The sequence below is a fragment of the Nerophis ophidion genome, linkage group LG12, assembly GCF_033978795.1.
Source record: "Nerophis ophidion isolate RoL-2023_Sa linkage group LG12, RoL_Noph_v1.0, whole genome shotgun sequence".
In the NCBI taxonomy this organism is placed as follows: Eukaryota; Metazoa; Chordata; class Actinopteri; order Syngnathiformes; family Syngnathidae; genus Nerophis; species Nerophis ophidion.
Window position 1 is genome coordinate 48,694,398 of NC_084622.1, and position 12,069 is coordinate 48,706,466.

General features: G+C 45.0%; 1 protein-coding gene and 1 long non-coding RNA gene across 2 annotated transcripts in view; one reads left to right on the plus strand and one right to left on the minus strand.

The window, feature by feature from the left end:
• The window catches only part of LOC133563511 (furin-like), a 268,307-nt gene extending 257,028 nt beyond the window's left edge, over positions 1–11,279 (plus strand). Inside the window, exon 16 of the mRNA XM_061917673.1 lies at positions 10,440–11,279. Within this exon, the coding sequence (XP_061773657.1) occupies positions 10,440–11,116 (677 nt within the window). The 3' untranslated portion in view covers positions 11,117–11,279. The remainder of the gene's footprint in view (positions 1–10,439) is intronic.
• LOC133563513 (uncharacterized) lies at positions 8,425–9,822 on the minus strand. Its single transcript, XR_009809057.1, has 3 exons — positions 9,773–9,822; positions 9,593–9,653; positions 8,425–8,828 (listed from the first exon to the last, which is right to left on the minus strand). It is a non-coding gene; the product is annotated as an uncharacterized LOC133563513 (long non-coding RNA).
• Positions 11,280–12,069: the final 790 nt, after the last annotated feature.

The following is a 12,069-nucleotide window of genomic DNA, read 5'->3' on the forward strand; positions in this document are numbered from 1 at the left end:
TAAGTGTTGACCATGCACCTATTTGTTTAAGGTGGCCCAGCTGTGAATACATTAGATTTGGAGCTGCCTGTTAGTCCTCTGTTAATAACACATTATAATGGGACTTTCTCCCTATGCAGCTAGTTTTTACAAGTAGGGATGGGTGCCAAATTCGGTATTTCTATACACTCAGAGTGGACTCAGCCAAACAGCCTGTCGGTAAAATTGCAATTTTCAAAGTACGCTTGATGGAAAACACTCAAGTAAATTAAAAGGCTCCACTTTTCCCCAAATGAGCTAGCTTGATGCCAATTTACATTGGCCTCGCCATATACATTCTACTGATAAGCAATAGCGATTCCATCACGATATTTTTATGTGGTCGTTCAAATTTCTGAAAAAATGCGATGTCTATAGTGAATGCAATCCGACATCCATGCAGACATGACGTCATTGTGTCGCAGGCGATGCGGTGATTACACAAGTGAACATGGCGTCAAGTCTAGTAGGTCTCATTTCTGGAAATTTCAAGAATTTTTGACAATAATGTCAACGGCCGAGTCATACCAAAGACTATAAAAATGGGACCCATTACATCCTTGCTTGGGACTCAGGATCAAGGGTTGAAATTGGGGGTTAAATCATCAACAATTATTCCTGAGTGCGTCGCAGCTGCTGCTCACTGCTCCCCTCACCTCTCAGGGGGTGAACAAGGGGGATGGGTCAATTGCAGAGGACACATTTCACCGCACCTAGTGTGTGTGTGACAATCATTGCTACTTTAACTTAACTTAACTTAACATTTTCTGAACTGAATTATTGCGTGTAGAACATTTAGAATGAAGTGGGCAAACATTTTGACTCTTGTAATTTGCGGGACATTTGCTTAGACCTTCAGGAATGGTGGAACATTGACGTGAGTTCCTAAAACAAAGTTTCGCCTGTTTTCTGCTCATTTGGCAACTATTTATTTTGCAGCTGTCTATTTTGGCAAAGAATGATGATGTTAATCGCTTTTTGATGACACACTGGTCAGATGAACACAACCAGAGTGTTCAGACTGCGGTTGCATCAGATACTCATCTGATTGATATTCACATACGAAAGGGAACTTGTGCTATAATGTTTTATCTACATTTCTTAAAGGTTACTTATTTTCTTGGTGTTGTGTAAATCTAGCTTAGCGGCTCGTTTAGGCGTTAGCCTACCTGCTCCTGGCTTGTTCTGGTGTGTAACATGTTAAGCCTCGTCCTCCAGTGATAAGATATAAATAAACGCAGTGTATTTGCTGTAATGGAAGGGATTATTATTAATTTAGGGGAGCGGCTCCACACTGTGTATGGAGACACACAATTAGCTGCAAGCTTGTTAGCTGGGGGACTAAATATAAATACAGTGTCAGCCAGAGGGGATCGACGTTTGTGATCGGCATTACAAGACACTAATCAGCAATGGGATTACTTACTTTTCATGAAAATCAGCTGACACTGGTTGGCACATCACTAATTTTTACATTTATATATATATATATATATATATATATATATATATATACACCCGGAAAAGGATGGAATGCCATCTCCGGGTTGGGGAGGAGACCCTGCCCCAAGTGGAGGAGTTCAAGTACCTAGGAGTCTTGTTCACGAGTGAGGGAAGAGTGGATCGTGAGATCGACAGGCGGATCGGTGCGGCGTCTTCAGTAATGCGGACGTTGTACCGATCAGTTGTGGTGAAGAAGGAGCTGAGCCGGAAGGCAAAGCTCTCAATTTACCGGTCGATCTACGTTCCCATCCTCACCTATGGTCATGAGCTTTGGGTCATGACCGAAAGGATAAGATCACGGGTACAAGCGGCCGAAATGAGTTTCCTTCGCCGTGTGGCGGGGCTCTCCCTTAGAGATAGGGTGAGAAGCTCTGCCATCCGGGAGGAACTCAAAGTAAAGCCGCTGCTCCTCCACATCGAGAGGAGCCAGATGAGGTGGTTCGGGCATCTGGTCAGGATGCCACCCGAACGCCTTCCTAGGGAGGTGTTTAGGGCACGTCCAACCGGTAGGAGGCCACGGGGAAGACCCAGGACACGTTGGGAAGACTATGTCTCCCGGCTGGCCTGGGAACGCCTCGGGATCCCCCGGGAAGAGCTAGACAAAGTGGCTGGGGAGAGGGACGTCTGGGTTTCCCTGCTTAGGCTGTTGCCCCCGCGACCCGACCTCGGATAAGCGGAAGATGATGGATATATATATATATCCATCCATCTATATATATATATATATATATATATATATATATATATATATATATATATATATATATACATACAGTAAAGAAGGTTTTTGGCCAAAATCCCACAATACACGACTGCAGTCATCCTCTCCTTAATACAGTACAGTCATCCTGTCCCATGAGCAGAAAAAACACCCCCAAACATGATGCTACCACCCCCATGCTTCACAGTAGGGATGGTGTTCTTGCGATGGTTTGCATCATTCTTCTTCCTCCAAACACACATAGTGGAATTATAACCAAAAAGGTCAATTTTGGTCTCATCCATCCACAAAACTTTCTCCCATGACTCCTCTGGATCATCCAAATGTTCATTGGCAAACTTAAGACGGGCCTTAACATGTGCTGGTTTAAGCAGGGGAACCTTCCGTGCCATGCATGATTTCAAACCATGACGTCTTAGTGTCTTACCAACAGTGACCATGGAAACAGTGGTCCCAGCTCTTTTCAGGTCATTGACCAAGTCCTGCCGTGTAGTCCTGGGCTGATTTCTCACCTCTCATAGAATCATTGAGACCCCACGAGGTGATATCTTGCATGGGGCTCCACTCCGATTGAGATTGACCGTCATGTTTAGCTTCTTCCATTGTCTAATGATTGCTCCAACTGTGGACCTTTTTTCACCAAGCTGCTTGGCAATTCCTCCAGAGCCCTTTCCATCCTTGTGGAGTTGTACAATTTTGTCTCTGGTGACTTTGGACAGCTCTTTGCTCTTAGCCATGCTGAATGTTTGGGTCTTACTGATTGTATGGGGTGGACAGGTGTCTTTAAGCAGCTAACGACTTCACACAGGTGCATCTGATTCAGAATAATACAGTGGAGTGGAGGAGGACTTTTAAAGGCGGACTAACAGGTCTTTGAGGGTCAGAATTCTAGCTGATAGACAGGTGTTCAAATACTTATTTTCAGCTGTATCACACGAATAAATTGTTTAAAAATCATAGATTGTGATTTCTGGATTTTTCTTTTTAGGTTATCTCTCATACAGTGGACATGCACCTAGCGTGAAAATTTCAGACCTCTCCATGATTTCTAAGTGTGAGAACTTGCAAAATAGCAGGGTGTTCAAATACTTATTTTCTTGACTGTATATATAAAGTGTTTCCCACAGAAAAAAATGTTAGTTAAGGTCAAGGGAGTAGGTTTGATTTTGAGATTGGTGGGGACACAAAAGTGCTCCAAGGCAGCACTCTGAAAGTTTACTCTTTTTTTTTTTTTGACCTTAGCAATCATAATTTCACGTCATGCAGATGTTAAAGGGTAAAGCAACTAAAATGAAAGCAAAGGAGACAACTTGGAAGAGTTCTCATCTTTCCTCTTTAGTGTCGGGCTGTAGTGCAACTGTGCATCATACTGTCAATCAACATAGCCTACTGTCCATCAACAACATCAGAAATACATTCATGCAATACAACATTGTAAATAAACATAAATTAACTGTAATAATCTTTTCCCCAACTTGTGTTTAAATCACTCACAATGTTTCCCTTCATCTACTTCTTTCTTTTGCTGCTTTTGTACTGTAAATATGTTTGTCACTAATACTCAAATACAAGCAGATTAGTGTCCACTGGTTGTTCCTATTCGAAAGAGCCAAACACATGCCTCCGCAGGTCTGTAACAGGAATTTCGCTCAGGTCAGTATTGTCCAGTTTTCCCTGATGGATCTTGCACACAGCCAGATTGTTCAGTCTTACTTGTGTCATGGTGGTTCTAAGCCATATTTTAAGTCTCCTAAGAGCACTGAAACTTCTTTCAGTCTGATGAAACTGGGATGAGTAAAAGCAGCCAACAAGGGATTCAACTTGATCAAACAAGCCTCTCACTTCAACTGTCAAACCTCTCATTATGTCAGCCACTTCAGCACTAGATTTGAAAGTGTATTTGGACCTAAACATGGCTAGTTGGACCTTTAATCTGTCCCTGTTTAGCTCTGGGTATTGATCAACAATGCCCTTAGCCCTGTCTTGGTTTAACTCTTATCTTACTGATAGGATGCAGTGTGTCTCCCATAACAATGTGACCTCGGACTACGTTAAGGTAACGTGTGGAGTTCCCCAGGGTTCGGTCCTTGGCCCTGCACTCTTCAGCATCTACATGCTGCCGCTAGGTGACATCATACGCAAATACGGTGTTAGCTTTCACTGTTATGCTGATGACACCCAACTCTACATGCCCCTAAAGCTGACCAACACGCCGGATTGTAGTCAGCTGGAGGCGTGTCTTAATGAAATTAAACAATGGATGTCCGCTAACTTTTTGCAACTCAACGCCAAAAAAACGGAAATGCTGATTATCGGTCCTGCTAGACACCGAACTCTATTTAATAATACAACTCTAACATTTGACAACCAAACAATTAAACAAGGCGACTCGGTAAAGAATCTGGGTATTATCTTCGACCCAACTCTCTCCTTTGAGGCACACATTAAAAGCGTTACTAAAACGGCCTTCTTTCATCACCGTAATATCGCTAAAATTCGCTCTATTCTGTCCACTAAAGATGCTGAGATTATTATCCATGCGTTTGTTACGTCTCGCCTCGACTACTGTAACGTATTATTTTCGGGTCTCCCCATGTCTAGCATTAAAAGATAACAGTTGGTACAAAATGCGGCTGCTAGACTTTTGACAAGAACAAGAAAGTTTGATCACATTACGCCTGTACTGGCTCACCTGCACTGGCTTCCTGTGCGCTTAAGATGTGACTTTAAGGTTTTACTACTTACGTATAAAATACTACACGGTCTAGCTCCATCCTATCTTGCCGATTGTATTGTACCATATGTCCCGGCAAGAAATCTTCGTTCAAAGGACTCCGGCTTATTAGTGATTCTCAAAGCCCAAAAAAAGTCTGCGGGCTATAGAGCATTTTCCGTTCGGGCTCCAGTACTCTGGAATGCCCTCCCGGTAACAGTTCGAGATGCCACCTCAGTAGAAGCATTTAAGTCTCACCTTAAAACTCATTTGTATACTCTAGCCTTTAAATAGACTCATTTTTAGACCAGTTGATCTGCCGTTTCTTTTCTTTTTCTTCTATGTCCCACTCTCCCTTGTGGAGGGGGTCCGGTCCGATCCGGTGGCCATGTACTGCTTGCCTGTGTATCGGCTGGGGACATCTCTGCGCTGCTGATCCGCCTCCTCTTGGGATGGTTTCCTGCTGGCTCCGCTGTGAACGGGACTCTCGCTGCTGTGTTGGATCCGCTTTGGACTGGACTCTCGCGACTGTGTTGGATCCATTATGGATTGAACTTTCACAGTATCATGTTGGACCCGCTCGACATCCATTACTTTCCTCCTCTCCAAGGTTCTCATAGTCATCATTGTCACCGACGTCCCACTGGGTGTGAGTTTTCCTTGCCCTTATGTGGGCCTACCGAGGATGTCGTAGTGGTTTGTGCAGCCCTTTGAGACACTAGTGATTTAGGGCTATATAAGTAAACATTGATTGATTGATTGACTTCTACAGTCAGGAGAGTTTCCTCCAGCTTCTGCAAGACATCTAGATCTGGTTGGTTGAACCTCTCCTCAAACTGGATATGCACACTATCCAACATTTTGTAGAACTCTGTTCTATAATGCTTCTCAGCTGACTTGGGAGTGTGCTGGCTAACCTCACACGTGTATCGTTTTGGTGGCTTACTTTGGTGAGGAATATGGACGGGCTCAATCCCAAAAGAATCAACCATTGCCACTGCTTTCTCAAAAACCTCATGAAAGCTCTCCTCACTTCTTTTGCCATCTACAGTAGATCTGACACAATCTATGGCACTTCTCATCCCTGCAACAGTTTCAGTCCTTTTTTTGTAGCGATGTGCTCAGACACTCCAGCTCCTCTATCACTTCCAATGCCAGACAAAGTCCAAGCACAGTTTTCCCTTTCTCAAACCTCTCTGGCAGACCATTTGCTCTCATGCCCTGTGTTAGACACACTTGATGCCATCTCCTCCAAGCTAGACAAAACACGTTCATACTGAGACAGTACTGCTCTGATTGCTTTTCCTCTTACTGTCCACCTGGTTGGGCAAAGTGGTCTGAGTGACTTCACTGGTCCTTCTGAACTTACTGCTGAAGAAAATGTTTTTGAATTTTCCAGATTGTTTGCTTAATGCTCCTAGCTCATGCACCCACTGCAAGGAATCATTTATCAAAGGACTGGCTCTGCATGATCAGGTTAAGACTGTGTGCCCCACAATGCACAAACAATACCAATGGTTGTTGTCTCTTCAGTTCTGCTTGTGCTCCACAATATCTGCTTGACATATTCGCAGCACCATCATATGTCTGGGCTCTTAACCCAGAAATGGAAATATTGAGCCTCAAAAGGACATCTTCAGCCATTTTTGCGATCTCAACTCCAGTGGTACCAGGGACCTCATACATACATCCATCCATCCATTTTCTACCGCTTATTCCCTTTCGGGGTGGCGGGGGGTGCTGGCGCCTATCTCAGCTACAATCGGGCGGAAGGCGGGGTACACCCTGGACAAGTCGCCACCTCATCGCAGGGCCAACACAGATAGACAGACAACATTCACACTCACATTCACACACTAGGGCCAATTTTAGTGTTGCCAATCAACCTATCCCCAGGTGCATGTCTTTGGAGGTGGGAGGAAGCCGGAGTACCCGGAGGGAACCCACGCATTCACGGGGAGAACATGCAAACTCCACACAGAAAGATCCCGAGCCTGGATTCGAACGCAAACATCATGTGGTACGAGGTCATGGTCCACATATCTTAAACAAATGGACTCTTGCTCCGTTCCTGAGACATCTTGTGTGCCATCAATAATGAGCGAGTACTGCAAAACTGGTAGCAACTGGACGGACTGTGCAATACTCCTGACAATACAGTTTCCTAACATTTGCAAAATCTCATTTTGCACTTGAGGAGAGGTACAGTCATGACAGCGAGTTAGCCAAACACGGAGACGTGCATCATCCTTGGCTAAGTTGGCTTTGAATTTCAAAAGCTGAAATTACTGAATCCTTTTGATGGAAAAGCAGGGTCTGCCTTTTTGGACAGTTCACTTTTCTTTATGGTGTATGTTTTCACACAGAACACACTTGATGGAGGAGCTATAGTGCAACCATGGATACTGCTTGTACCAACTTGCTTGGAAATGGAGGATCCTGTTTGATAGCTGTTGAGCTGGAATGTTTTTTGGGTCAGGTTGGTTGGGCTTGTCCAGAATATCCTCCTGATTACTGCCACTCTCCCTGTCACTCTCTCCAGGTGGACCAGTTTCCTTAGAAATAAATCACAATATACATTTGACAACAGTATCCATGTAGCAACTACTGTAAACACATACACTCTAGTAATACATGAGGCATCCCATGAACACCAGACTTGATATAAAACTCTATTTTTAAAGCCACATAGGTGAAGCATTGCTTTTCAGATCATCACACTAACATTTGTCACAGTGCTGAATCTCATGACTAACATTATCCATCATTATTTAACCTCACCTGTGAATTTGCAGCTTCTCTTCCTTCATCTGCTCCAGCCTCTCCTTCTATACCTCCTCCTGCTTCTCTTCCTTCATCATCTCCAGCCTCTCCTTCTATACTTCCTCCTGCCTCTCTTCCTCTAACTTCTCTGGCCTCTCCTCTTCCGTCTCCTCCAGCCTCTCTGCTGTCTGTCACCTTACAAAAAAATATGTTGATGCATGACAGATACATTAGGGACAATGACCATAGAGCTTGATGGTACAGTTACTGCCTGAGCAAAAAGGCTTTTACTAAATATGAATATTACTTCATATTAATTATCCCCCGCTTATCCGAGGTCGGGTCGCGGGGGCAACAGCCTAAGCAGGTAAACCCAGACTTCCCTCTCCCCAGCCACTTCGTCTAGCTCTTCCCGGGGGATCCCGAGGCGTTCCCAGGCCAGCCGGGAGACATAGTCTTCCCAACGTGTCCTGGGTCTTCCCCGTGGCCTCCTACCGGTTGGACGTGCCCTAAACACCTCCCTAGGGAGGCGTTCGGGTGGCATCCTGACCAGATGCCCGAACCACCTCATCTGGCTCCTCTCGATGTGAAGGAGCAGCGGCTTTACTTTGAGTTCCTCCCGGATGGCAGAGCTTCTCACCCTATCTCTAAGGGAGAGCCCCGCCACACGGTGGAGGAAACTCATTTCGGCCGCTTGTACCCGTGATCTTATCCTTTCAGTCATGACCCAAAGCTCATGACCATAGGTGAGGATGGGAACGTAGATCAACCGGTAAATTGAGAGCTTTGCCTTCCGGCTCAGCTCCTTCTTCACCATAACGGATCGGTACAACGTCCGCATTACTGAAGACGCCGCACCGATCCGCCTGTCAATCTCACAATCCACTCTTCCCCCACTCGTGAACAAGACTCCTAGGTACTTGAACTCCTCCACTTGGGGCAGGGTCTCCTCCCCAACCCGGAGATGGCATTCCACCCTTTTCCAGGCGAGAACCATGGACTCGGACTTGGAGGTGCTGATTCTCATTCCAGTCGCTTCACACTCGGCTGCGAACCGATCCAGCGAGAGCTGAAGATCCCGGTCAGATGAAGCCATCAGGACCACATCATCTACAAAAAGCATATTAATTAATTATATTTTATAATTGTAAAATCACATGATCATCTAGTGAAGTTTTATTGTATTCCCACCACAAAGTTTTGTTCATTGGTATTTTCAAACCGTTGCTCACTTCTACACTAATACATGAAACTAAAAAATAATTTAAAAAATAAAACGGAAAGGTGAAATCCGGCGATCTGACTGGCTGTGGTTTAAATATTCTAAAGCCTTATCACAGCGTAGGCTATCACTCCGCTTCAGGCACGTATGACTGGTATGAATGGAAGTTGTTGTCATGTATCCATGACAACGGACTGTTGCAGTCCGTAGTAAAAGACAGCTGATGTTTTTACCATGTTAAAAAAAACGGACTAAAGTAGTTGAATTCACATGTTTAAGGTTAACTTTCACCTCCGGGGAGGGTTAACAATGGTAGAGGGGACTGAGCATTGACTTTCACCTGAAAAAAAGCGGAGGAAAAGACGAGATGCAGTGCTAATTTGGAGCTAACGTCTGGATAGGTGGGACTATTTTTTCCACAGTGAGGCTCTTTTATTGGATAATATGTGTTTCTGGTTGAATAAAACTACATTAATTTGATTGAGTATTCCTATTTCATATTGCCTTTATTGGTAACCGTTTTATAAAAGCAATATATCACTCCAGTCCATGGTATATGTTCATTTTATCACTCTAAGGGGCGCGACTGGAGTGATATATTGTTGAATTATTCAATATTGTTGCGCCTCTATACACCCTTGAAGTAACTTACAGTTTGACTCCTAAAGAAGTCTCTTACATCCAGTTTTCTTTTCATTGACATCCTTCAAAACCTACAGCACACACGCACGCAAACAGACACAAACACAATGTAAATCACACCACTGATATTAAAATCCATCTAGCTTCCGTGTGCCAGGAACAACAAATGCCAAACATGTTGACAACTTACACTGACAGTTGCACTGCCTCTCGCCCGGTCGCTAGCAACTAGCATGTAGGCTAGCTTTTACAAGCAGAAGGAGTGACAGCGGGGACAGCCAATCACACGTAAGTTAGCATGAAACCGGCAACCAATCAGGGAGCGATATTTAGGTTAGAGGCGGGACTTCTTGCAGAGACCGACATTTAACCCTTTCCGTGCCATAATCATTGACTAAACATTGCGGGCAGGTTGTATTGATAGTGACTACACAGTAGCGGCTGGATATTGGTAGGGACGTGTCCCTAGCGTCCCTATCCAATTCTACGCCCTTGGTTAAGGTGGTGTCTCTCCCAGGGGCGTGTTGGGTGTAAGGAACAGTGTAATTTGGCCTGCCGCCACCATCACAATTCCATCTCACCACAGCCTGGGGGGCAATAGACTACAGACTGTGGTGAAGTAGGCCGGCTTCGTCGCGTGAAGAAGCCTACAATTTTTGGTTGTGTTTTCCGCTCCGTATGCTTATTGGCAATATACGACATAGCACATGTTTCACTCGCTCCCCACTTCCCGCCCACAAACACTGCGCATGCGTTAACCAAGTATAAGGAGAAGCATGTTAACAGTTTCGACCAGAGCAGCAGGGGAGATCATGGGCAGAGAACTGAAGTGTGTTCTTGTCTTGATGCGTTTACAGAATGCAGTCCTGGCTTCTCGCTCTTCCTCCAAGGCTGTGTGAAGTTTTGTCCTCCTGGTTTCACGTCAGGTCCTCAGCTCCTCAACCTGTCCCTGGAGAACTGGGTGGACTTGTCTTCTGTCCAAGCCTGCTTGCCCTGTCACCCCACATGTTTGACCTGCTCTGCCCTGGGTCCCTCCGACTGTCTTTCCTGTTCGCCTCACAGTCGCCTGGTCCTCACGTCCTGCCTCCACCAGAACCAAGTCCAACGCAAATCCCCCTCGGCCGCAGGTGAGCCAGCAGGAGAGGAGGATAAAAGAGCAGGTGAGACGCCTCCTGACCTCAGCGCGTCTCCGCCCAATCAACTTCCTGCCGTGGTGGCTGTGCTCAGCTGTGCCTTCATCCTGGTGGCCTTTGTGGGAGTTTTTCTCTCGCTACAGCTGCGCTCCGGCGGCGCGTCCTCCAGCTGGAGGACCAAACTGACCTCCGTGTGCTCCGACATGAGGGGGGGGGCGGAGGTGACATTCGGTTTGGGCTCGGGCCGAGGTCAAACGTCGAAGGCTCGCATTTGCTACAGGGGGATCCCCACCGTGTGGGGGGACGAGGACATGGCCGCCTACGAGTCTGAATCAGACAGCGAGGAAGTGGACAGCCGCAGTGAAAGGACAGCTTTCATCAAAACGCAGAGCGCCATCTAGTTGGCGTGACAGAGATGGCACTTGGCGAGATGTCCTTTGTAGCCTGGGGCAAAAAGACCTTATTGTCCCATTCTTTTTTTTTTGTTTTGTACGTATTCAAACGTGTTATTTTAGTCTTTATTTAATGATTTAAGTCATGATTCAGTGCTTCAAGCAGCTACAGTGGGGCAAAAAAGTATTTAGTCAGCCACCGATTGTGCAAGTTCTCCCACTTAAAATGATGACAGAGGTCTGTAATTTTCATCATAGGTACACTTCAACTGTGAGAGACAGAATGTGAAAAAAAAATCCAGGAATTCACATTGTAGGAATTTTAAATAATTTATTTGTAAATTATGGTAGAAAATAAGTATTTGATCAACCATTCAAAGCTCTCACTGATGGAAGGAGGTTTTGGCTTAAAATCTCTCGATACATGGCCCCATTCATTCTTTCCTTAACATGGATCAATCGTCAGAAAAAAAAACACAAAGCATGATGTCTCCATCCCCATGCTTCACAGTAGGTGTGGTGTTCTTGGGATGCAACTCAGTATTATTCTTCCTCCAAACACGACAAGTTGAGTTTATACCAAAAAGTTCTATTTTAGTTTCATCTGACCACATGACATTCTCCCAATCCTCTGCTGTATCATCCATGTATCCATTTTGGTATAAACTCAACTCGTCGTGTTTGGAGGAAGAAGAATACTGAGTTGCATCCCAAGAACACCACACCTACTGTGAAGCATGGGTGTGGAAACATCATGGTTTGGGGCTGTTTTTCTGCTAAGGGGACAGGACGATTGATCCGTGTTAAGGAAAGAATGAATGGGGCCATGTATCGTGAGATTTTGAGCCAAAACCTCCTTCCATCAGTGAGAGCTTTGAATGGTTGACCAAATACTTATTTTCCACCATAATTTACAAATAAATTCTTTAAAATTCCTACAATGTGAATTCCTGGATTTTTTT